This window comes from Martes martes (genome assembly GCF_963455335.1).
Source record: "Martes martes genome assembly, chromosome: 7".
Lineage (NCBI taxonomy): Eukaryota > Metazoa > Chordata > Mammalia > Carnivora > Mustelidae > Martes > Martes martes.
The window spans coordinates 54,347,896-54,374,554 of NC_137894.1; the positions used below are offsets into that span (position 1 = coordinate 54,347,896).

Here is a 26,659-nt window from a genome sequence, read left to right on the forward strand (position 1 = left end):
TTTCTATCACCACTTACTATCAGAAATATCATAAACACCCAAAGTGCATATCTGGTTTATATCACAAACCTGTTCTGATGTTATAAATCATGGTATTTGTATCCACAGGTTTTCAGTCTTTAAGTCAAATTCTTACTAATAGTGAGAAAGGGTTGATTCCTAGGTAATAGAGAAATAGGAAATATCTTTGAAATGAAACAGATGTATTATTATCAAGTAGAACTTGGTAAAGCAGACACATCTGATGACTTTAAATTTCTCTCTAAATATGGCTGCTCTGCGTAGATATGCTGTTGTGTTCTCCTCCACTATCAGACTGTGGCATTCTGGGGCGCCTGGGTGGCTCAGTGAGTTAAGCCTCTGCCTTCGGCTCAGGTCATGATCTCACGGTCCTGGGACTGAGCCCAACATCAGGCTCTCTGCTTAGTAGGGACCCCATGTCCCCCCCTCTCTCTGCCTTCCTCTCTGCCTACTTGTGAGCTCTCTGTCAAAGAAATAAAATCTTAAAAAAAAAAAAAAAGAATGTGGCATTCTAATAATTGATCTGAAAAACTATCTTTAGTGGATTGTTCTGCCTACAGCATTCCTTCCTCTAAAATCTCGAGAATATCCACCACTGTTGACATGATTCTTTCCTTAAACATTTGTAACTTCTAATAACTTAAAATATAAATTTAGACAGATTTGCTCGACAATTTGGGTCAAATTCTAAAAGGTCCTTTGAATTTCATCAGATTCAGACAAGTTATTTTCCAGAAGGTTACCTTTAATGTCTATGCTAAATAAATAACATTTACACACCAGACAAAACCATCATAGGCTTTTATAAGAATCAAAAGTTAAGAATCCAAGTTAAATATACAGAGGTACATCAACTATTTTAAATTATAAAATCAAGTGTGTGCATATAAGAAATCACCTTGATTAAAAATTTCCAAGCTTAATTATTCCTCCTTAAATAATTTTAAATTCTCTATCAGACAAAACAGCTATGAATGTATTTGTGCAAATTAACTTTAAAAACATAGTATGGCTCAAAAGTCATCAATTATTTCTGCAGCATCATTCTATAAGAGCATACTTGGGTCATTATTCTGCTTTAGCCGTTATTCTTAGTCCAAGTGAACACACTGTACACAATTACAGACAATATAAACCTAATTATTCTGCCCCACATAAGAGTACAAGATTAAGAGGCTATTGAAGAAAGTTAATTTTTAGGGATTTTGGCAAAACCCATAAATATCAATGTAATTAAAGAAATGAGATTTGTAAGGCTTATCTCTTCCCTTTATAGGTGAGAAATTTCTTGTAGAAACCTTCTCTGACTTAGGAGGAATAACAGGAAATAGACAACTCGTTCCACTTTTTCTATCACACGTAATACAAAATTCATACAATTTTCAAAAATTAATTTCTCACAAACCCAGCCAACAATTTCTTTCAAAAAGTAAAGTATAACCTCTGCTTTAAGAGATCACAAGTTTAAATACTGCCATAATTAAGAAAACAAGTCATTTATACAAGCATAAGAATTCAAGTTGCTTGTTCAGTAAAAACAAAATCACTTAATCTTCCTGAGCTAACAAACTAACATGCAGATTATCCTGCCAGTCCTATCACCACCCGCTAATTTTATTTACATTAACAAGTATTAACATCTGTCAATTACAAGTCTACAGGTTTACTCGTTGGTAGTAGCTGACCTTTGCCAATAGGATTTTTTGGAGAACCTTTATACCAGACCCTTTCTTTTTCTGACGGTTTCCTAAGAACCCTGTTATTTATCCCAGGAGAAAAGCCTGTATTATTATTTACAACAGATTTTAATATGTCATGATTTGTCAGGTCATCCAAAGGAATCTTAATTTGGCCATCAGATACTACTTCCTGTTTGCAAACTCTGGTAGACCCAAGAGAAGCATTCTTGGAGTCTGGGTGCCTCTTCATCCTTGAGAAAGACTTGTAAGTTAACTCCATGCCTGATTTTGAAATTGCATCAATATTTGGCTGTTCACATGCTGTAAACTTCAGTTCCTTCGGACCTGATTTGGTACATGAAATCAAGGAATCCTTTGATGTACTTTCTATACCAGAGGAAAGAGCACTGTCACAGCTTACTGATTTAACCAGAGGAGAAGCTGCATCACCAAGACTTGCCAATTTGTGCCTTGCAGGTTGTCTGCTGTACTCCAACAAGGAATTAATCCTTCTGACAGACTGACGGACAGGTGTACGCTGAAACTTAAGAGGTGAGCGAACTTTGGTTCTGTTTGTTTCATTGAGAGAAAGCTTATTAAACCACTGTATGTGGTCTGACACCCTCCCGTGCTCTGCCATTTGTAAGCTCTCAGAGCTGGCTGTATGGCAGGTTTCCACCAGTGACGGCTGCCCAACGATTCTCACAGACCTCGGTTTTGGCAAGTTTGTTCTATTACATGTAATCTGCTCTGAGGAAGAGGTGTCAGCTGGATCCTCCCTAGAAGCTGCACATTTCAGTAAGTTCTCTTCAGTCATATTCTCATTCTCATTCTCCTTTAACGGAACATTCAGCTTGTCCCTTGTGGACTGCTGATTCTTTATGTGTTCATCACTAGGCAATTCTAGCTTTAGTGAATGATCTCTAAGTATATTCGAATGGATACTTTTCTCATGTTCAATCTTCCTATGACTTGAGTAAAATGTTATAGTTGCTTCTTTATTCAATTTTTGAGTTTGATGTAGTGAGATGTCTTGTTCTGAAAAACTATTTTCATCTGTTTTAATCTCATGTTCATTTGATTCTATCACAGTCAAATCATTAGTTTCAAATAGATTTTTCTCTGGGCTATATTCTGTAGAAGATGTTTCATTTAGCTTCACTTTCCCCACACTAGTTACTGATGACTGCCTGTGATCTATCAATGCATGAAGATTACTTCCGGATTCAGAAAATGCTTTCTGAATTTTCACCAAAGTCTCTGTGGTCAAGTTATTTTCATCCCCACTAAGAGAGCTTCCAGTTATGTCATTATTATGCTTATCATGTACGCTAGAAGGGGTGAGTCCATACGAACTAAGAGGCGACTTTTCAACCGTAGTATCAGGCTCCAAAGAAGAGCTTTCCACCTCAACATTTCCCTTGATTGGAGAACCTTCATTTGTAGCTATTTCTTGAAAACTAGAATTACTAGGTCCCGTCCAAGACATCCGGTAACTTGTTCCATCTAGACGCTCTGGAGTTAATAAGTTTTCCTCAGACTTACTGATCTTTTTTGAACCTAAAATAAAGTAGTTCAGTCTTTAATCATTTATATTTGAAACATATTTGAAATACTATTCAAATACATAGCAGATAAAGGTATTGAGCATTAAATTTCAATAAATTAAGGATTTGTGTTAAAAGATAATTTTTAAAATAAAAAGGTCAGTTAGTTTTGTACTTATATTTATAAGCATCTTCCAATTGTTCAGACAAAAAATACAATGCCAATTCAATTATTTTCACTATTCAAACACAAATTTTGAATTTCTAGAACAGTAAATTAAGATAGTTTATGATAAAATAACTGAAGCTTATATGTCAATTATATCTAATTATATCTCAAGAAAGCCAGAAAAACTTTTTCAGAAAAGCAATGAGAGTAGGCTTTTTGAGTAAAATTAAAAATATCATGTAATTGTACCTTTCTTTGTTAATCTTTCATCAATATCTGGGCTAAAAAGCAGACCTGTTTTTACAGACTCAATCCTATTTTTTAAACTTTGTTGATTTGCAAGTCGTCGACCAACGTTTTCACGTCTATCGACCCCAGAACACCCATTCTGTACAGAAAAGAAAAATTGAAAATGTTTTGGTTAAGAAATAAATCTAGTTAATTCACATACTAAGACAAAGTAAATTTTTATAGTTACCAAAATCTTCTATAGCTGATTAAAAAAGGTAAATAAAATTAAACAATTTCATACCAAACACAAATATACTTGCATGCATATTGACAAAAACTGTAAGCATTTGACTTGGCTATTACTTGATATTTTATGATCTAAAATAAAAACAGCCTCGCATATTAACTAAAATAATTTCTTTTATGATGACTCTGCGCTAGGACCTGCTCACAACAGTGAGTGAACAAAACAAAACAAATAGATCAAAATCTTACCCTCAGAATTTACATTTTAGATGGGGAGACTTTGAGCAGGACAAGAAAAACGGTAAATTATATTATATATTTTACAATATACAAGGTGAGAAATGTTATGGAGAAAAGTAGAGCCGAGTAAGACGGGTATGGTGGGGTGTCATCTTAAATAGAGTGATCAGAAGATGATTTGTGAGTAAAGAAAAATGTGAGAAAGTCATGAAGATAAAAGGGAAAGAACATTACCCCAGAGAGAATAAAGGCCAGGGCAGTGTCCAAGACTGAAACCAGGTCTGGCACATTTGACAAACAGCAAGGAGGCAAGAAGCTGAGTGAGCAAGAGGGAGTGGGTGAGAAGAGGGCTCAGAAAGAGGCAGGCTGGTTCCAGTCCTGTGGAGAGGTACATGGAAACAGAAGAATTTTATCTTTTTTTCAGAGTGAAATGAGGAGTCATTGGAAGATTCTGAGCAGAACAGTGGACAAAGATCTAAAAGGGATTTAAAAGGATCATTTTGGCTGTAGTATTGCAGCAAGGTAGGCGCAGGCGCAGGGAGACCTACTAGTAGGAACTTATTGCAGTAATCCAAGTTGGAGAGGACAGAATTTATAGAACATTAGAAATGTAGTACCAGTGAGAATTGGTCAGTCTGGAGGAGGGGAGGAGACATAAGATTCCCTAATGGTTTACACAGGATGGTGTTAGAAAGTGAGGAGTCAAGAACGCCTATATGGGTTTTGGCCTAAGGGACTAGAAGAATGAGTTGCCATAGCAGAGACAGTGAAGACGGCAGGTGGGGATGTGGTTGGCAGAAAGGGGGAAGGGTGGAGAATTAGCAGCAGTGAAGAAATACACCTTGCGAGCTCTATTTGGGACAGGTTACACCTGAGCTATCTATTGGATGGCTGTCAAGTAGACAGGTGTTAAGAAACAGTCAAGTTATTCAGGAAAGCATTTTGAATGCTAGAGATAGAAACCCGAAGTCTTAAGTAACGATATGATGTTTAAAGCAAATGAGCACCTTGAATGAGTAGAAACAGAAAAGGGAAATCCAAGGACAAAGCTTTGGGCACCACAATGTAAAGAAATCAGAAAAGTAACCAGTGAAGGAAGAAAATCATGAGTAAAGTGCCCTGAAGTAGGGAAGGAAAGTATAACAAAGAGGAGCAAGTGACTAGCCAGGTCAAATGCTGTTGACAAGTCAAGTCTAACAAGGACTGTTATTTGTCCACTGGTTTGAGTGCCATTGAAATTCTGGGTGATCTTGAGAGCAGTTATATTGAGTGTTGGGGTTGAAAGCATCATTGGAATTTAAGCAGAACAGAAAAGGAGGGAACAGTAGATATTAATTCATGTGTAAGAGTGTGATATAAAGGGGAGTAGAGAATGGGACAATAGCTAGAGAGGCAGGGTTGAGAGTGTCCTTTACCATCCAGTCTACAGCTTTATGCTAATATGAACATCAATGAAATAGTGAAAGACACTTACCATGTCTTTGCTACTTTTCCCCAGACTAAATTTCAAACGAAGAGATCTTCGGACCTTTTCTTTACGACTGATCTTAGGAGAGAAGCAGCCTGCTTTTCCTGATTCCACTCTAAAAAAGCATGGGATTAGACAAACCATAAAAGACTAAATCTCAAGAAACAGACTGAGGATTGTGGTGGGGAGGGGGGACGGGAGAGGGTGGTGGGGAAATGGACATTGGGGAGGGTATGGGCTATGATGAGTGCTGTGAAATGTGTAAACCTGACGATTCACAGACCTGTACCCCTGGGGATAAAAATACATTATATGTTTATTAAAATAAAAAAATTAAAAAAAAAAAAAGCATGGGATTAAAAATGTCAGCATTGGGGCGCCTAGGTGGCTCAGTGGATTAAAGCCTCTGCCTTCAGCTTAGGTCATGATCCCGGGGTCCTGGGATCAAGCCCCGCATCAGGCTCTCTGCTCAGCAGGGAGCCTGCTTCCTCCTCTCTCTCTGCCTGCCTCTCTGTCTACTTGTGATCTCTGTCAAATAAATAAATAAAATATTTAAAAAAATAAAATAAATAAAAATGTCAGCATTAAAAAAAAAACAAACTGTTAGCATAAAAACTGGAGGCATTCTTACAAAATGCAATTTGAAAGTCCAGAGCAAATTATATTGCTAGTAAATAAACAGAGTAATAGTTTTCTAAAATCAGTTAAGTTTTAAGACACCATATATGAACACACTATATTTGTATAATAAATGGCCTCTCCTGTTTATCACAAGAGTTACTTCGTCAGTTATAAACCAGAATCATTAGAATAGACTAGCATTAGGGTGCCTGGATTGGCTCAGTCAGTTGAGTGTCTGACTTTTGATTTTGGCTCAGGTCATGATCTCAGGGTCCTGGGACTGAGCCCCTTGGCTGGCTCCACACTCAGCGGGGAGTCTGCTTAAACATTCTCTTTCTCCCTCTCACTCTGCCCCTCCCCCTCAAATAAATAAGTCCTTGAAAAAAAAAGAATAGACTAGACTTTAAATAAAAGGAAATTTAAAAATCACACATTATCAACATACAATAGGATTTTAAGCAAGCAAAGTGGCCTCAAATTAGAAATCATTCTCTGGAGGACATATAAAGGGCAGTCTGACTGATAAGACAATAAAGGCAGAGGGAATTTTTAAAAATTGTGACTCAAATATGATTCTCAGCAGAAAAACAAAATATTTTATTAACTATATACACCAAATGTTTATCCAATGAAACGAAATGTCCTGGATTTATTACCTGCAAACCTTTTTGCTTGCAATCCTCTTACTTCGCCTTAGTACACCTGTACTGATCAAGTGGTTTCCACTGATGGTAATGGGAGAGAGTGAACTCTGAGATGATCCTTCTGGGCTTGTATCAAAGGGAACTATAAAAATAGAACCACATGAAATGCACCACCCATACTTCCTTTTTAAAGTATAAAATATTAATAGCAATTAGATTTCAAGGCTTAATTTCCAACCCTATGCAACAACAAAATCACATATTTCTGGGTAGAAACTTCAGAAGCCAAATAAACCCAATTCAACTTAAAAAAAAAAAATCAGTTTCTTACACTTTAGTTGCCAATTAAGTGTCAGACTAAACATAACCTTTATATTAAAGTTTTGCTTTAACCTCATTTAACAATGGACTGTAGGGGCGCCTGGGTAGCTCAGTGGGTTAAAGCCTCTGCCTTCGGCTCAGGTCATGATCCCAGGGTCCTGGGATCGAGCCCCGCATCGGGCTCCCTGCTCAGCAAGGAGCCTGTTTCCCCCTCTCTCTCTGTCTGCCTCTCTGCTTGCTTGTGATGTCTGTCTGTCAAATAAATAAATAAATAAATAAAATCTTAAAAAAAAAAAAATGGACTGTAGATTAATATAGGAAGAAATTATAAATAGGTGCTCTGTGGACTATAGATTAATATAGCTGCCTTTATACATTAAAAAAAGCACATATCTGTTAGAAACCAAACCATTTTCAGTTTTGTAGGTCGAATTTACTGAATTGTGGTGAGAAAGTAAAACCAAAGAAAAATGTTGAGTTAAGATCTCTACCTCTAAAACCAATAATACATTATATGTTAATTAACTGAATTTAAATTTTAAAAAATGAAAAAAAAAACCACAAACCAAACAAAACAAATAAGCAAACAAAAAGTGGGTAAGGCAATTTCTCTGCAGTGGCCACTTGAGCTCTGTTTTAAGATGGCTCCAGTTTTATTGGATTTTCACTGGTCTGATAAAAATACTAGTAAATGTAGGGGCGCCTGGGTGGCTCAGTGGGTTAAAGCCTCTGCCTTTGGCTCAGGTCATGATCCCAGGGTCCTGGGATCGAGCCACGCATCGGGCTCTCTGCTCAGCAGGGAGCCTGCTTCTCTTCCTCTCTCTCTGCCTGCCTCTCTGCCTGCCTGTGATCTCTGTCTGTCAAATAAATAAATAAAATCTTTAAAAAAAAAGTATTAGTAAATGTAAACTACATTATTGTTATTTTTCTCAGTAATATAAACATATAGCTTGGTAATAAAAGCTTATATGTTATTGTTCCCTAAGTTATTAAAATATAATTATTATAATTAGATTGGACAAATTTTGAAACTGAATCTTTCACGGTGCCAAGGTGGCTCAGTCAGTTAGTTAAGCATCTAACTGACATGACCCAGGACATGATCTCAGGGTCCTAAGATGGAGCCATGCGACAGGCTCCACGCTCAGCGGAGAGTCTGCTTGTCCCTCTCTCCCTCCTGCTCATACTTCCTCTCTCAAATAAATAAAATCTTAAAAAAAAAAAAAAGGAAGAAGAAAGAAAAATGGTGAGTTAAAATAATAGGATTATTATTTAATAATTAAATTTAATTAATTTTTAACTTAAAAATATCATTGATTAAGCAGGCTTATACTAATGTTCCAGTAACACAAGAATGTTTAAACTACTTTTTGGGAGCTTGGAGAGAAGGAACCAAGAGGTTCATTTCTTGGAGCAAATATTATAATGCAAAGGCAGATAGAATTACAATTCATATTGGCCATCTGGAAACGGTCCTCCAAAGTGGAAAATATTTTAATTAAGAAAACACTAGGTTGGGGCACCTGGGTGGCTCAACTGGTTAAGCCTTACTCTTGATTTCACCTCAGGTCATGAACTCAGGGTCACTGAGGTCAAGCCTAGTCTCAGGTTCTGTCTGCACTGAATCTGCTTGAGATTCTTTGTCTCCTTCTCCCTCTGTCACTACTCTTTCTCTCTCTAAAATAAGAGAGAGGGCACCTGGGTGGCTCAGTGGGTTAAGCCTCTGCCTTCAGCTCAGCTCATGATCTCGGGGTCCTGGGATTGAGTCCCGCATCGGTCTCTCTGCTCAGCTGAGAGCCTGCTTCCCCTCTCTCTCTGCCTCTCTGCCTACTTGTGATCTCTGTCAAATAAATATTAAAAAAAAAAAAATAAGAGAGAGAGAAAACACTAAGTTAGTTTAAAAGAATTTAATTCTCAAAAAAAAAATAAATAAATAAAAAGAATTTAATTCTCCAACCTCTGAATACTGAAAGAAAGATAAAACTTCAGAGTTCTTACCATTACATTTTAACAAACCATACACAGAGAACATGTGAAGGACCATAAAAAACAAGTTGCTATTCTGTTCAACTTTCTAATAAAACAAACAAGGAAAATCTAAACTTCCTGGATAACAGAAATCAAAGGGAGGCTTCTAGAAAGATCTCTTAACTTAGCCAACAAATTTATTTTTTTTTTAATTTTTTTCTTAAAGATTTTATTTATTTGACAGACAGAGATCACAAGTAGGCAGACAGGCAGGCAGAGAGAGAGGGGAGAAGCAGGCTCCCTGCTGAGCAGAGAGCCCAACTCGGGGCTCGATCCAGGGACCCTGGGATCATGACCTGAGCTGAAGGCAGAGGCTTTAACCCACTGAGCCACCCAGGCGCCCCTTAGCCAGCAAATTAAAAGGAAAACTCTCAACATTGTCTGAAATCAATAAAAACCTAAAAGAATTAGAGATCACTCACTTTTTGATGACATGCGAGACAAAGAGGAGATAGAGGACTCTGGGCTTAGTTAGGATTTCATTTCATTTTGGGTTGATCATAACATTAACTTGTAAGATTGACCATGAGCCAACTTGTATTTTAAAGGAGCCAATTCAATCTAAGACCATACTAACAAAAATCTGGTAGTCAGATTAGCAAAATTATGTTTTTCTCTGGAGGCTCTGGTTGGCCACATTAGGAACTTACAGGTCATTTGGAAGAAAATGGCTGAGCTGGCAAAGAATCTGGAAACTATGTCATAAGGAACAGCATATACCAAATTATTAGAGCTTTTATAAATTCTACCTGAGTATAAAACTAAAATATGCCCCCCCCCTGCCAACTACACAATGGTTCCTCCAATGGCGGTACCCCACAACTCCGTGGACTGGAAAATCAAACTTTTTGATAACCTCAACAGGAAACAGCAATACAATCATAGCTATAGATCAGGAAGTAACTAAAATAGAATTCTGGATATCCCATCACCTAAAACCTGAGCACCATTGCTATACACAGAAGCCCAAACTCTCATTCTAAGTTATTCATATCATAACTTTCAATAGGCATGGTCAATCAACATACACATACACACATTAATTATACAGACCTAGCATCTATTTTAAAAGTTAGGGGACTTTATAAAAATTAAGAGATTTAATAAACAGAATAAAGCCATAGCTCCTAAAAGGGGTGACATTAATATGAAATAGCACTTTTCTCAAAATATGCATTCATGTTAACGTTTATAACTCAGTAATATAAATTCTATTTGCTACCTGATACTGGTGTAGAACTGCTACTGAAGAGGTTAGCTGGCAACAACTCAAAGTTAAAATTGTGTTTGATGGACTTCCTCTTCTTACTTGAGAAACCATGAGAGGAATCCACTGGCAGTTTACGTTTAGCATTTGGTGTAAGAATCGTGGGTGAGATGGATACCTGGGCTGAAAAAAAAATTGTTTTATTTTATTAACTCTGAGGGAAAAAAAAGGCTTTATATAATTTCTTCTTATAAAGCTATTACTTAAAGCTAACCAAAGAATGAGGGAATATGTTTACATTATCAAATATATGTTATAACAAAATTAATACCATCCAATTATTTGAAATAATAGGAAAGGCACAAAGAGGCAAGATTAATTGTAACTTAAACCAAATAGACTGAAAGATGCATATAATCCACATTAAAGAACATTAACATATGGAATAAAATCATAATCAAGGAGCTCAAATTGATCTATATCATAGTTTTGCTTTTCATCATAACTGAGTATTAACCACATAATTTCTTCAATCTGAAAAACAAAATAAATGATCATATTGTCTGTTATTCTGTTATTGGGCTGACTAATTTCAGCCACAAGCAAACCAAGATAAAAATGGGAATATACACTAATAAACTTCTGGTTCTAAAACAAAAATGAGATTTGAATTATTTTCACATATTCAACAGCATCCAACTTATATTCAACAGAAAAGCATGATTTGAAAGACTAAAGACGTAACAACAGACTAAAAAATTCTTACCTACAATTTTGGGCTCATTATATACAATGTAATTAGCAATGTCACAACACAATTATACTACAGTATCTCCATTGAAAATAAGATTTGGATTTGATTAAACCAAAGTAAGTTAGATAATGGTTACTTTTTGTATAATACACAGAAATTTTCACTTAAAATTAAAAATACTTAATACCTACCAACTTTTTCCTGTTGAGGTGTAACAGAGGGTGTTCTGTTAGATTTAAGTTTATTTAATGCTCCACTAACAAAATCTGAAATGCAAAGCACATATAACCATATAATCAATTATAATTTCACATTTACCTATCTTTCACCAATAATTCATATGATATTTGTGACTTTCCAGCATCTAAGTTTATGTCAGCTTATACATTTTAAAGTCACTTAAGGTTATGTGGAAGAAATTATTTCAAAATTGGAAAAAACTAAAAGATATATTTTGATTACATTCCCTACTTATATGCCTCTCTCTCTTTCTCAAAAAAAAAAGAAAAGAAAAGAAAAAGGACATACAATATAGAATGTGTGTAAAACAAATGTGTATAATGTACAGAAAGAGAATGGTAGAGAAAATCATTACTTGTTGAGGAAGAGAAGAAATGGCAATAAGAGAGAAAGCTTGGAAGAGGAAGCAAAACCTGGACAGTGTTCTGAAGGATCAGTAGGTGTTCATTCAGTAGGAAGGTAGCATTGGGCAAGGGGAATAGCATATGCAAAAGCATGTAGGTGAAAAAACAGGATTTATGTATACTAGAAACCAGTAGTTTGATACTGCTAGAGCAAAGAGAGAGCCGTGGTATGGTAAGAGATAAGTCTTGTGCATTAGACAGAAAAAGGCCTGTTGTCATTTTGAAGAACCTGAACTTCTCTCCAAAGGCAAAAGGGGGACAAAACGGTCAGATCTGCATTTTTGAAAAAATAACTGGCAGCAGTATGATAGAGGATTAGCAAACCATCTGACGGTTCTTCTAAGTATGTTAATTAGTCATTCAACAAGTATTTATTTTGTACCTACTATGTGTCAAGCACATGTCAAATCAGACATGGTCTTCGCTTTCATAAAACTTATTCTAACAGAAAAAAAAATTTTTAAATACCAAGGAAATAAAAATATAATGACAAATGAGATCCGTAGTCTGAAGTATAAATTTAATAAGCTTTACAATGGGGAATTAGAGAAGGTGCTAGTGAGGAAGTGATATTTGAGATCTAAAGAGTGGCAATTAGCCAAGCAAAAAATGAAGATCTGAACTAAGGCAGGAAGAGTGCAAATGGAGATGGGAATAAAGGTATTTCATAGCTCAAAGTGACAAGACTTAGTGATCAGTGAGATGTGGGAATGAGAAAAGAATAGATAAGAATATCTAGAACGCTGATTTTCATGACTGAGTAGACAATGATGTCACCCAAAGGAAATTATGCAAGGAAAAAGTAGCTATGTCTATGGAACACTGACTGAAATGGATATGAAATCAAGTTGTGGAAAGATCAGGAATACAGAAGTAGATTTGGTAGTCATCAGCCCAGCAATGGTAGTTTTAAAAAAACTGGGTGGCTCAGTCTTCAAGCGTCTGCCTTTGGCTCAGGTTATGATCCCAGGGTCCTGGGATCAAGCCCCACATCGGGCTCCCTGCTCCGTGGGAAGCCTGCTTCTCCCTCTCCCACTTCCCCTGCTTGTGTTTCCTCTCTCACTATCTCTCCCTCTGTCAAATAAATGAAATCTTTAAGAAAAAAAAGAGAGAGAAAGTGAATGAGGTCATTTAGAAAGAGGGCAAAGTGTAAAAAGAAAGTTAAGTATAGAAGAATGTAACATTTAAGAGGTGTTAGAAAAAGAAAATCCAAAAAATTAGACAGAACAAGTGGAGGGATGCCTGGGTGGCTTAGTCAGTTAAGTATCTGCCTTTGGCTCAGGTCATGATCCCAGGGTCCTGGGTTCAACCCCTGCATCAGGCTCCCCTGCTCAGCAGTGAGTCTGTTTCTCCCTCTGCCCCTCCCCCTGCTTGTACTCTCTCTCTCTGTCTCATAAACAAATTAAAAAAATAAAAAAAAAAGAACATGTGGCTAAAGATGTAGGGAAACAAAAGCATAGTGTTATAAAAAACAAAGTAAATAAATAAATAAATAAATACATCAGGAAGGAAATCGTTAAGTGGCCAGAGAGATTCTGAATGATATGGGAATAAAAAAGTACCCACTGGATTTAGTAATATGGAAACTGTGATTTCAACAGAAGTAGTCTCAGGCAAAAATATACTCCTAATTTTCAGCCACAATGAAATACAAAAGTTCTTTAAATAAGTCTGTTTACCTGATTAATCACCAAATATCACTCAAATAAAGTTCAACTATAGTCCACTTGTGTATTACTGAGAAATCTTACACCTTCAAGTGAAACAGGTACAAACCAGAGGAGAATGAACACCTTTGAAGAGCCAAAAATAGGCTATGGTCTAACTGGCAGGTAACGGCTAATAAAGCCAATCTTCATGGCACCTGAGCAGACAAACAAAGTTAATATGGAAAGAGGAAAGGAAGAAAAAGGCAAGCCAGAGTTGAAGAGAGAGAAGAAACAACTGAGCAGCCACAGCAAAAGACACCACACAATTAGAATAGCACAAAATCAGAAGCATGGAAAAACAAACTATTCCCTCCATAATTTGAAACCATCCTGACTGCACCATGGGCCACACTGCAAGTACAGACCATCTTTCTAGAGAAATGGAAAAATATGTCTCCTGACATATGCATTTCAGGAAGTACCAGACCAATGAGAGCACATTAATCAAATCAGCTCAACAATGTACCACTGACCATGAAAGACACTTATTCAGCACAATAACAATATAGAGGAGCACGCACACTGGTAAGCACAGGTAAAACCAGGAACATATGATAAACCAAATCCTTCTTACTTATAAGAGTTTGCCCATGAAATACTATATAGGCTCTTTGGGGCCTGCCACGGAAACAAGATGACGAAGGGGACGTCATCATTTGGAAAGTGTCGCAATAAGACGCACACGTTGTGCTGCTGCTGTGGCTCGAAGACCTACCACCTTCAGAAGTCCACGTGTGGCAAATGCGGCTATCCTGCCAAGCGCAAGAGAAAGTATAACTGGAGTGCCAAGGCTAAAAGACGAAACACCACTGGGACCGGTCGAATGAGGCACCTAAAAATTGTATACCGCAGATTCAGGCATGGATTCTGTGAAGGAACAACACCTAAGCCCAAGAGGGCAGCTGTTGCAGCATCCAGTTCATCTTAAGGATTTCAGGGATTAGTCACAATAAACATCATGGTTTAAAAAAAAAAAAAGAAAGAAAGAAATACTATATAGATTCTTGGGCAAAAGTATTATTGAGAATTGCCGTACCCAGCATAAAACTATGCTAGACTAAGTAAGTCTCAGAATATCAAAAATAAAAGTAAAAGTTCCTGGAGTTTGGTTGCACAACAAAGTTAATATACCTAACAGTACTGAACTGTTCACTTAACACTGGTTAAAATGATAAATTTTGTTACATATTTATCTATAATTTAAAAGAAATCAAAAGATTCTTCAAAGCAAATGCAATCAGATCACATGGATGATTGTAGCATTGCAGAGTGAAATGAAAAAAAAAAGGCTATGGGCATTAAGGAGGGCATGTGATGCGATGAGCACTGGGTGTTATATACAAATGATAAATTACTGTACGCTACACATCTGAAACTAATGATGTACTATATCTTGGCTAATTGAATTTAAATTAAAAAAAGGGAAAAAAGCTAGCTATAACACACAAAAAATAAACACTAATGGTCTAGAACTCCTGAACAATTTCAAATTGCTAATGAAATCAATGCATTTTAATGATGCTTGACAAACGCTATCTTAACCTGTTTGATAAAGTACCTCTGGGTTTAAGCCAAATATTAATAACTCGACTTAATGTATTCATTCTGTATTTTATGCCCATTAAGTAAAAAACACTGGGCTGGATACAATGTATAAAACATGGCCTTTACCTCCAAAGAGCATTAAATATAATACATACGAGAGTCATGAATGAGGAGTAAATATAAAACCATATAAAAACTGTCAGAGTCTAGAATATTATGGAATGCCAGTGCAGAAAAGAGATTATTTTCCCACTAAAAAACCAGCACGGGTGAAGCATGCCTGACGAAACACTTAAACTGAATTTTGACAACTAGATATAATTTGGACAGCATGGGTAGATGGAAGTAAAAACATTCTATCAATAAATAGGATAAGTAAAAAAAACCCAAAGTGTCTAAAAAAAAGATTAGAAATGCAGTTGGTCTAAAGTACAGTAAACACTGCACAAATCAGAGAGAAGAAACAATAGAAAGGCATGCTAAAGCAATCCTATGAAAGACCTCTAATATCAGGCTATAAATATCAGTTTTATCAGTGAAGTTTCTGATGAGTATTGTGAAGACATGGCTGGAATTATATATTAAGAACATAAGTCTAGACAGCAATAAGCAGAGCAGATTCAATGAAGAGGCATGAAGATCAATAAGGAGATTCTTACAGTAAAGATGATCCAGTAAAATACCACAGAGAGCATCTTACAGAACCTGAAAACCATGAATATAAATGGTACATTAAGAATTAGGCACCCAGGGGCGCCTGGGTGGCTCGGTGGGTTAAAGCCTCTGCTTTCAGCTCGGGTCATGATCCCAGGGTCCTGGGATCGAGCCCCGCGTCGGGCTCTCTGCTCAGCGGGGAGCCTGCTTCCTCCTCTCTCTCTGCCTGTCTCTCTGCCTACTTGTGATCTCTGCCTGTCAAATAAATAAATAAAAATCTTAAAAAAAAAAAAAAAAAAAAAAAAAGAATTAGGCACCCATGGTTTAAAGCCTGAGTGACTAGAAAATGATGGTGCTGTTAACAAAAAGAAGGAATTCAAGAACCAGTTTAAAGCGGGTGAAGATGATCTTTTCAAAATGCTGAGCTTAAAGCACCAAAAAAAAAAGAAGTGAAGGTATCTTCCTACTAAGTTGTTACTAAAGTGAAACTGACATTTGCGAGACAATATTCACCTATTCCCATGCTATAAATGAAACTCTAGGAGTGAATAAAATCACAAAGGAAAAGAAGGCAATAAAGAAGATCTGTGTCTGAGAATACCTGCATTTGGGGTAGGAAGTTGATGGGATGAAAGTATGTGTTCCAAAAATACACATTAAGTCCTAACTCCAAGTACTTGTGAATGTGACCTTATTTGAAATTAGGGTCTTTGTAATGTACTCAAGTTAAGAAGAGGTCATTAGGGTAGGCCCTAATTCAATGTAACTGGTGTCACTATAAGATGAAAACTTGGACAGAGAGACACCCAGCGAGGAACCCATGTGACAACATAAGTAGAGATCAGATACAGCTGCAAACCAAAGAATGACAACAATCAACAGCCACCACCAGAAGCTAGAAAAAGCAAGATTAGTCCCTATAGGTTTCGCAGGGAACATGGCTCAGACAACAACTTGATTTTAGCTTGTAGCCTCCCAAACTGTAAGACAGTAAGTTTTGGTTGTTTTAAGCCACTTTGTTACAGTAGCCCTAGGAAACTAACATAGAAGATAATAGAGAAATCTACAAATGAGGCAAAGAAGAAACATAAGGCTGAATCATATAAGTCAAGATTTAAACAAGAATGGAACAATTAATAACAATTAGTTCTTATACTCAAAAGATGAGAAATTTCCTAAAACAACTGGAAGAATGGCCTCAGTCTACTTGATCAAGGAGGTAAGAAATCTTACGACTGATTCCATCATGATGGAGCTTAAGGTCTTTTTTTCTTCCATGGTAATGTTTCCTTCATTCGTTAGTTCATACTTCTAAATAATTCACATCACTATTTCAAATCATGATCTCATGCCTAACTGTTCTCTCTACTCCCAAATCTCAATTCTTTAAACCAAATAATTTTAGAAAAAATTATAATCCTGTAATGCCTCTACTCATAAACCTTCAACACCAATACCCAATATCCAGCTTCATGTTCTAATGTTTGACATTGAGCTCACCATGATATCCTCCTAATCCTTAGGATAAACCCCTAACCCTAACCCTAGCAGATTATTTCTACCCTATACAAATCTTTCTTTAGAGCATCCTTCCTACCTACGATAGGATACAAGTATTCTGATGCTCCACCCAACTGCCCTGGACTCTACCGATTTTTCAAGAAGGTTCAGTTTGGTTTCTTCTTTGGAGTTCCTGATCACTACAACCCAGGGAACTTTTCTCTTTTGAACACGTTTCACATTTATGCTAGAGATGTAGCATTTAGTATTAGATTGTATTGTCATTTTGCTTTTCACATGCACATGTCATGTTTTTCCAACTATGCTCTAAACTAAGAAGGCACACACAATAGCGTGTGCTTCATTACATTTAAACACACTTTAAAGAAAAGCAAATTGCTATACCTCCACAAAATGAGACTGCCACTGCCACTTACCTCCTACACTTTGTCTTCGCTTTCTTTTACAATCACCAGGTGTTTCACATTCACCTTCTTCAAAGCCTTCTATTGACGGAGTAGCACAGAGACCGTCAAGACCCAACATAGCTGGTATCTTTTCCTGGATAAAATCTGGAACATGCCCTAAACAAAAATGTTCAGAGTTAAAATTTTTCCTCTACTCTCCTTCAAAGTGTTCAAAATGTATATACCAAAATGTTCAAATAGTATATATATTTCTAATAGTTGTCTTCACAGTTCACTTGGAGGAATCTGGGATCTCCTTCATTTAAACTAATCCTGTTACTTTATAATCTAACTACCTCTTACCAATATCTGACGCATAATCAATGAGAGTCTGCACCACTGCAGCCTGTAATCGTAGCTTTTTTTCTGTGTTAGCAGACATCTTGTCATGTCCTTCACTTGTCTGAAGCAGATTTGGTGCAAATATTACTGCAAGATTGCTGCTATCCATCTTATTCTCACTGGACCTTAAATGAAACAAGGTTTTCTTAGAATGAGCCAAAGAGAAACACAGAGGTAAAATATCATTTTGAGCACACTTTGAAGACTTCTTACTTTATCAGTCAAATACAAGTCAAAATAGTTATCCTTTATCTACCCATCTACAGAACCAGAAATTGCTTCTGTGTGTTTAAATATACATCATAAAAACCATGTTAACTATATAGTCCACATTGTTTTTCCACACAGATTGAACATGGATATTTGATTTTCAAACCCACATACAGAAAAATTGTATTAAAAGGCTGCAAGTATGTCTAGAACAAGCAGGCTCATTGATAGCAAGCAGAGGGAGGGGACAAATTTGAGAAGCAAGATACAAATATATCAAAAACACAGTAATTTGAAGTCATTCAGTGGACAAAGAATCCTATCAACAACAATAAGCCATTCATAATGATGACCTTAAGACAGTTAAGAAAATACAAATCATTTGGTATATAGGGTATATTTCTTATAGTGAGGAAATTATTTTTAAGAAAAACTTCCATTCTAAATTTAATTTTAAGTTATTAACTATACAGGTAAATCTAGCTAATTAACAAACTGTCATTTCCTAAGACTTTTACTTACTTACCTAAGGGAAACATTCCTGAGAAAGTTAAAGAAGTATCTTAATACATCAATTGTGTGGTCAGCCATAAGACAGGAGAGCAACAATGTAGCTTTATTCTTCTCCTCTGTTCCTAACTGTTGAGCTTTGAAAAGTGCTTCATGCAAATCAGCTGGAAGGATGGGTTCTGGCAATTCTCTAAAAAACTGCTTAAGAAGTCCTGCAACATCACAAGGAGGTGCAGAAGACAGGCAACGTTCACCATGATCCAGTTTATTCTGAAATAAATATAATAATCTTGAGCATTTGAGGGCTTAAGAGTTTACTGCAAATAAGATATCCCTTTGTATACTTTGGAGAGCTTTCATAAATTTTTCTTAACTCTTGTTTTAATATACATCATGTCATTTTAAAAGGCTAAAAACTAAATAAAAAAACATTTTTTCATTTCCTATAGTACTTTATAGGAACAAAAGACAACAAACTTGAAAGTACTCTAAACTTTTAAAGCATTATATAGATTGTATCAATTATTTCATAATATATACATATATTAAAACATCAAGTTGTATACCTTAAATGGTATTTGTCAATTATATCTCAATAAAACTGAAAAAAAAGCATTATATAAATAATGAATCTTTTTTTTTTTTTTTTTTTAAGAGAGAGTGAACAAGCAAGCGAGCATATGCTTGTGCATGGTTGGAGGTACAGGGAAAGGGAGAGGAAGAGGGAGAATCTTAAGCAGGCTCCAGAGCCAGCATGAGGCTGGACACAAAGCTGGATCTCACAACACATGACCTGAGCCAAAATCAAGAGTCAGACGCTCGGGGTGCTTTGGTCTCTCAGTCAGTTAAGCTTCTGCCTTTGGCTCAGGTCATGATTCTGGGTCCTGGGATCAAGCCCCACATCAGGCTCCCTGCTCGGTGAGGAGCCTTCTTCTCCCTCTCCCTCTGCAATTCCGTTTGTACTTCCTTGTTTGCTCTCCCTGTCAAATAAATAAATCAATCTTGAAAAAAAAATAGCCACTCAGGCACTTAATCCTGTGTTAATTCCTTTTTAGAAAAAAAGTTTCTTCTGCCATGAAAAAGGCTCTTTGCAAATTAAATTTCTGTTAATAATTTATGCAATAGTTTAAATATTTCAATTCTAAAAACCAAATAAAAAAGTAGTACAAATGAAAAATTATAGTTCAAGAATATTCTTACCTTTAGGGCTCTTAGACGAATAACAGATCCTGATTTCCTAAAAAGCCCCTCTGTATGAATATGCTCTTCTAAAGATGAGCAAGCATCAACAAGAAAACTGAAAGAGAGAAATCTTTTCAGGTGGCTGGATACACATCTTACGAAATGTTATTCTTCTATCAAAGTACATGGACCAAGCACTATCCCCCCATCGGAAGCTCTGATGTCACAAATTTCTTCAGTCTTTGTGATAAAAGGTTAATTCTAGTTGTTTTTCTTGCTTCCTAAATTCTTCTGTCCAGCTCATCTTTTTTCTGAGACAATTTCAGTAAGCTTGCTTTAATCCAACATCCCTCTTGGTCCTAGTTCATTTCTCTGTTTCCACTCAGAGCACAAGATGTGTCTTTTTTAACTGCCTCCACTTCATATCCCAGTCTCTCCTCAACAGTCTCCAATCAGACTCGCACCACTATTACTTCAGCAAAACAGATCTCATCTTAAATATCATGTAGATATATTTAAGTAGATATTAAGATCACCAATCCATGATCAATGGTCTTCATTTTGCTTGTCCTACCAGCATCTGACACTTAACCACAACCCTGCTTTTCCTGAAAAAAGCTCTTTTTCATGACATTTCCGGTTTTCCTGCTGTCCCCCAACTATCCCTTCTCAAACTCCATTTCTGGCTTCTTTTTTTCCGTCAGACCTCCTCATGCTAGTATGACCCCAGGCCCTAAGACCTTCTTTTTTTTTAGATTTTATTTACTTTTAAAAAGTTTTTTGTTTTTTTTTTTTTATTTGACAGAGAGAGGGAGAGAGATCACAAGTAGGCAGAGAGGCAGGCGGGGGGTGGGGTGCGGGAAGCAGGCTCCCCGCTGAGCAGAGAACCCGATGCGGGGCTTGATTCCAGGACCCTGAGATCATGACCTGAGCCGAAGGCAGAGCCTTAACCCACTGAGCAACCCAGGCGTCCCCTAGATTTTATTTATTTGACAGAGAGAGAGAGCATAAGCAGCAGGAATGGCAGGCAGAGGGAAAGGGAGGAGAAGCTGGCTCCCCGCTGGGGCAGGAGCCTGATGTAGGGCTCAGTCCCAGGACCCTGGGATCATGACCTGAGCTGAAGGCAGATGCTTAACCAACTGAGACACCCAGGTGCCCCCATAGCTTTAAATATCTATCATCTGTGATATTTGCTCAAAAATAAGGCAATGTACTTTTCTCACTCTAACGTTGCCTCTCAGAAAAGTCCGAATCAGCCTTGTCCTTACAATCCTTCTCATACTTACAGGTGTGTACTCTATTTCTTTGTACTGAACAACTTTTTTTTTTTTTGTACTGAACAACTTTTAATCATCAATGTTGGCTTTAGTAGTTAACAACTGATACCACAAATTAGAATGGATGTCAGCAGCAAGCAACTGATAGCATTGTGTTGCTACACAATGGCTGAATGTCACAGGGGTAACTGCAGAATTTAACTTTTGTCTGTTTGTTTAAAACAAAGAAATTACAACAAAGATTTAGTCATCTTAATTGGGGATATGACTTTGCAATTCTAAAGGTAGAAAATCATTAAATAAACAAACCTTTTATAGGTCATTTGAAAAGCAAAATAGTAAGTGCTTACCTTAAGGAGATTGTGAATCAACACCTACATGCTGAATGAGAGAAAACTGTTCTAAGGTTGCAAGGTATTCAATAAATGCTTTTGGACAATGCATCAGTTAAATACTTAGGTTACTGAACTAAAGTAGCCAGAATGAACCCTACTTTGGACAGAAGGGAAATGAATTAGTAACAGGTCAGATAGTTGCTTTGCATGCTTCCTCAAACTATTTAAAATGTTAACTTCTCTACTAATTTCTGATGCACTTAGTCTAAAAGGTTACTTTTAAATAGTGACACAGGAAAGCTCAAGTGTTACATAATTTATATTCAGAAATACTTTATTTAATCTTAGCTTAAATGTTCTCTTATCCGCAAAAGAAAAAGAGAGTAGTGGGGCAGGGGGGAACAGACTCTTAGAGAACTGCTAGTTCAAAACAAATGTGTAAGTCAATCAGTTATTTTTTTATTTATCCTTTTTAAAGATTTTATTTGAGAGATTGCCCAAGCATGAACAAGCAGGGGAAGGGGCAGAGGGAGAGAGACAAGCAGACTATCCGCTGAGCGGTGAGCCCAAAGTGGGGCTCCATCCCAGGACCCTGAGATCATGACTTAAGCAGAAGTCAGACACTTAGACTGAGCCACCCAAGTGCCTCTCAACTATTCATTTTTAAATGCCTAAATACTGGTTTGAAATATTTTTCCTCATCCCAGACTTAGCTTACCTTGGAATGTGTCCATATTCTGGTACAACAGAATGGGGCAATGCATTAAAAGGTACTCCAAATATTTTACCCTAAAATGGCAAATTCAGTTATTCTAACACAAATATTAGGCATAATGTAAGTTTTCTTAAATATTAAGCAAATTAAAAACCTCAGGAAATTAAAAAAATAGAATAATTAAGAAAATGAAAACATTACAAGTAACTTTGATAAAAAGTAACTACTATATGCTAAACATTCCCTTAGGTACTAGGAGCACAAAAATGGTCAAAATAAAGTCATTGTGGGTGGGGGGATGGGTGAGATAGATGAAGGGGATTAAGACCACACTTAATGATAAGCACTGAGTAATGTACAGAATTGTTGAATCACTATACTGTATACTTGAAACTAATGTAACAACTGCATATTAGTTGTACTGGAATTAAAATTAAAATAAACAAATAAAGTCATTGTCCTAAAGCAACGTAACACATTCCATCAGTTTCCAATCCCATAATGGAAAATCAATCCAGTTAGTGCTTAGTCAGGAAATCCTTAAACAAAATTTGGCCAAAACACTAACATTTTCTAAAAATACTGTGTTTCTTTCAGTAACCTTATGAACACTGACTTTCTACTTTCCTCTGTCACCTTAAAAATACTAACATGAACGAAAGGCTAAGTTGATTGGTAATGGTAATTCTTGTCACTCATTGAATACTTCTTACAGTTACATGTGAGGTGGGTTTTAGACCAGATTTTCTTTTCCACACTCTATGGAAAACTGCTAGTCAAACTGTTGTGACCAAGGCAGGGATTCCACAAACATTTAATTCAATTTCTTCAACTACTTTGAAAAAAAAATTTTTTTAAGTCATATTCGAATGTATTACTCATATTCAAACTTAATACATTGAAATCCCAAGAGTAAATGTGTATGTTACACACTTCTTAATAAAGAACCTGCGACTATATTTATGCATGCATCTGAACTTCTTAAAAATGTGTCATTGATTAAGAAGGTTGTAGTTTTGCACTGGACTTATATACAAGCCTATATATATCTGCTTATACAAAATTAAATAAGTGGGTCTACCCAATCTCATAAACATTAACTCAGCTTAGATGTATCTGCTTTCCATGAATGCGCTTGAAGCACTTACGTTAAGAAATCATTCGTCGCTGTTAATTATTCAACAGAGTAACAAAATCTTACTAGACTTTTTCAAGCATCTGGCTCCCTTTAATTGATAAATATAGAAGACAGCATAGTGCTTAAGAGAGTGTGTTCCTAGTGGCAAGGCTGCCAGGTTTTAAACCCTGGCACTTTCACTTATTAGCTGAATGACCTTGATCAAATTAATTCTTTATGCCTCAGTACCTTCACATAGGTCCTAAGTCAAAGAGTTGTAGAGAAAATTAAATAAATTAAAAGATGTAAAGCATTTATATTAGTCTCTCACATAGAGTAAGTATTCAAAGAATATTTGTTGCTGTTACAACTACCATTTCTAGGTGAGCTATTAAAAAAGACGCTAATGTGAAAAACCCCTTTTTTGGGTAAATCAGAATTTTCTTGATACTGTGCAACCAAACAAAATGCAAAAATCAGATGCTGAAGCTGATTATAAGTCTACAGAGGTCTTACGTACCTAGAACTCAGGGGTCTTTTTGTCAAGTGTATTATTCTCAATATTGGCCTCATAATAACATTTTCATAAAATAAAACGAATAGCATGTTTTTTTAATTTTATATACTGGAATATCACTTACAATTTTACCTTCAAAAGATTTCTAGCACTTTTCTTTAATAGCGCAAAACCATTATTAGCTAACATACACGAAAGAGTCAAAAAGAAATCTAGTTTTCAAATATTACTTATCCTGTTACCATTCTTAAAACATAAAGATCTTCTGTATTTCTTTATTAGAATGTTTCTATTGTGGTTTCAAACCTACCAATTAGGATGTCAACCACTGATTACCATAACAAGCATCATTAGTGGAATAAGTGGCATGTGACAGGTACTGTGCTAGTCCTATCTACAGATCTTACCATTTTTAAATCCCCTAAACAGCCCAAGGAGAGATACTATTATACTACTATTCCCACTTTACGGAGTAGGAAACTGAAGCGTAGGAAAACTAAACAGCCGAACATCATACATCTACAGTAGGAGTAAAGCAGGATTCAAACTCAGGTCTATCTGACTCTAAAAGTAGGTATGAATTTTTTTTTAATTTTTATTTATTTACTTGAGAGAGAGAGAGAGAGAGAGATAGTGAAAGAGCCTAAGCAGGGATTGGGGAGAAGGAGAAGCAGGCTCCCCACTGAGCAGGGAGTGGGACGTGGGGCTGGATCCCAAGACTCTGGAATCATGACCTGAGCCAAAAAGACAAGACGTTTAACTGACTGAGCCACCCAGGTGCCCTGGTGAAAAAATCCAGATTCAAATTCTTTTGTATACTTACAAAACCAACTATATTTGAAATCTTGAAAAAACGCTTTTTCAGTCAGAAGAAATCATTCTAGTTTATAAATATAAACATGTATGTTGCCATTAAGCTGCAAACAAAATTTTCTCCAGAATGTATAAGCAATTAAGAGGTATACAAATTAACTGTTAGTAGTTTTCTTATCCAAGTATTTTTCTCAGAAATTGTAAATTAAGAGCTATGCAAATTTTATTAGCTTTCATCTCTAAATACTTAAAAGGTACCATATAATTAGGCAGATACATTTAAGATAACATGCTTTATATTCAACTTATTTTTCACAATGAAATTCTTGGTGATGCAGTAGATAATAAAATTTCATTCAAAATCCCCTTCCTTCCACCAACCTCAGATCAAACAGCTTTTTAATTATCTCATTCTGTCATCTCAACTTACTCACTTTAAAAAACAGCTTTATAACCCCAAAATTACCAAGCAGCAAGCTTGTTTTTTTCAAATTAGTGAACACGGAGGTATTATCTGAAGCCTATTTCTAATACTCTTTCACACCTTATCTATTGACTCATTTAGAAAATTTATTGATCCTCCTTGTCCCTTTACAAATTTTATTCTAAAACAGTGGTGGTGGTGGGTAATGTTCCTCTCCCTTCCCACGTGGTACTTGCTCAAAATAAATTGGCAGTATCTGGAGATATTTTTAATTGTCAAAACTGGGAGATGCTACTGGCATCTAGCGGGTAGAAGCCAGAGATGCTGCTAGACACTCTACAATGCACAGAACAGCCCCTTAGTCTCATCTCAAATAGTTAATTTTCTAGTTCCAAATATCAAGGTGGTGAGGTTGAAAAACGCTGCAACCTTCTCAGTGATCAAAAATCCCTGTAAAGAATCAACAATGTCATTCTTTAAATTTCAGTAGTCGACCATCTGGATTCAATTAGTCATGCTTAGCCACATTCTCTTTGGGATCCACACATAAACATTTCAGCATGAGCCATAATAGTAATGATACAGAGTGGCCTTTCTTTTTTTTTTTTTTTTTTTAAACCCAAACCTCTTCCCCCAGAACTTACCACTATTTCCGTGGCTGCTGTTTCATGTCTCCTGCGATCGCACTGCCCACGGCCGCTCTTGACCTTAATGCCATAGACCGCCCGAAGCTGCTGCAACAAGGCCAACCTTACCAGCCTCCGATCCCACATCCCGGACACGTCGCTCACTCTCCGAGGCAGGATCTGAGTCCTGACCCTCGTTCGCCACCAGGTCTTCCAATTTCCAAACACTCTCAGGTTTGCACTCTGCTCCGCTGCCTTCTGGCCAAGTCTGGCACTGTCCCAGCCCCGGACCCCAGCCACTTCCACGGCTTTTCCCTTGGTCCTCTATCCACTTCCACCAAACCTTCTCCTACTTCCCTCTGATAACCACACCTCACCTTTCCCTCACTTACACCGACCTTCTTTCTCGTCACTTGATCCCTTCAACTCCTTACACACACTTCCCTTCTTTCTCCCTGATCTTTCGGTTCCTTGTCCGACGCCAGTTACCAGCTTCTCACCACTTCCGGCCACTTCCTAAGATCCCGTTTTCTCCAAACCTCACTTCGCCCTCGTCCTTTCCCAACGGTAAAGACCCTTCTCCTTGGCCCTTCTGCCCCGGCAGGCTCAGCCGGGCGTTGGTCTCTCAAGTCCCAGGGCCCCCAGCCCTAGCCCAGCCGCCGGACCAGCCGGCTGCTCAGGCGCCTTTTCCAGTCCCGGTCCCCGCCCGGGCTGGTCGCCGCCGTCACCCCGTTTCACAGGCTGCTCCTGCCCTCCCTCAGCAGCCGGCCTGCGGCCCCCGGCCTGTACATCCCGGTGTGCTCACTGAAGCCACGCAGCTCTCCTCATGCCTCCGCCTCCACCGTCTCAGCAGCCCTGGAGCCACGACCGTCCCACCCTCACTTCCAGCCAGGCTC

General features: G+C 37.1%; 2 protein-coding genes across 2 annotated transcripts; one reads left to right on the forward strand and one right to left on the reverse strand.

The window, feature by feature from the left end:
• Positions 1 to 752: 752 nt before the first annotated feature.
• LOC308346085 (rho GTPase-activating protein 11A-like) lies at positions 753 to 26,659 on the reverse strand. Its single transcript, XM_080808687.1, has 12 exons — positions 25,782 to 26,659; positions 22,270 to 22,340; positions 19,958 to 20,054; positions 18,774 to 19,027; positions 17,999 to 18,162; positions 17,666 to 17,812; positions 11,368 to 11,442; positions 10,438 to 10,605; positions 6,879 to 7,008; positions 5,608 to 5,716; positions 3,666 to 3,804; positions 753 to 3,260 (listed from the first exon to the last, which is right to left on the reverse strand). Exons 1-12 carry the CDS (start codon positions 25,908 to 25,910, stop codon positions 1,669 to 1,671), a joined length of 3,075 nt encoding a protein of 1,024 aa, XP_080664813.1. The 5' UTR covers positions 25,911 to 26,659; the 3' UTR covers positions 753 to 1,668.
• On the forward strand, positions 14,145 to 14,497 carry LOC308346087 (large ribosomal subunit protein eL37-like). Its single transcript, XM_080808690.1, has one exon. The coding sequence runs from the start codon at positions 14,164 to 14,166 to the stop codon at positions 14,455 to 14,457; it is 294 nt and encodes a 97-aa protein (XP_080664816.1). The 5' UTR covers positions 14,145 to 14,163; the 3' UTR covers positions 14,458 to 14,497.

Coding starts and splice junctions, on each gene's coding strand:
- LOC308346087 (XM_080808690.1), top strand. CDS start 14,164: ATGACGAAGGGGACGTCATCATTTGGAAAGTGTCGCAATAAGACGCAC.
- LOC308346085 (XM_080808687.1), bottom strand. CDS start 25,910: ATGTGGGATCGGAGGCTGGTAAGGTTGGCCTTGTTGCAGCAGCTTCGG. Junction 19,028..19,957: donor TTCGTCTAAGAGCCCTAAAG/GTAAGAATATTC, acceptor TATTTATTTCAG/AATAAACTGGATCATGGTGA. Junction 3,805..5,607: donor GGAAAAGTAGCAAAGACATG/GTAAGTGTCTTT, acceptor TTTTCTGTACAG/AATGGGTGTTCTGGGGTCGA.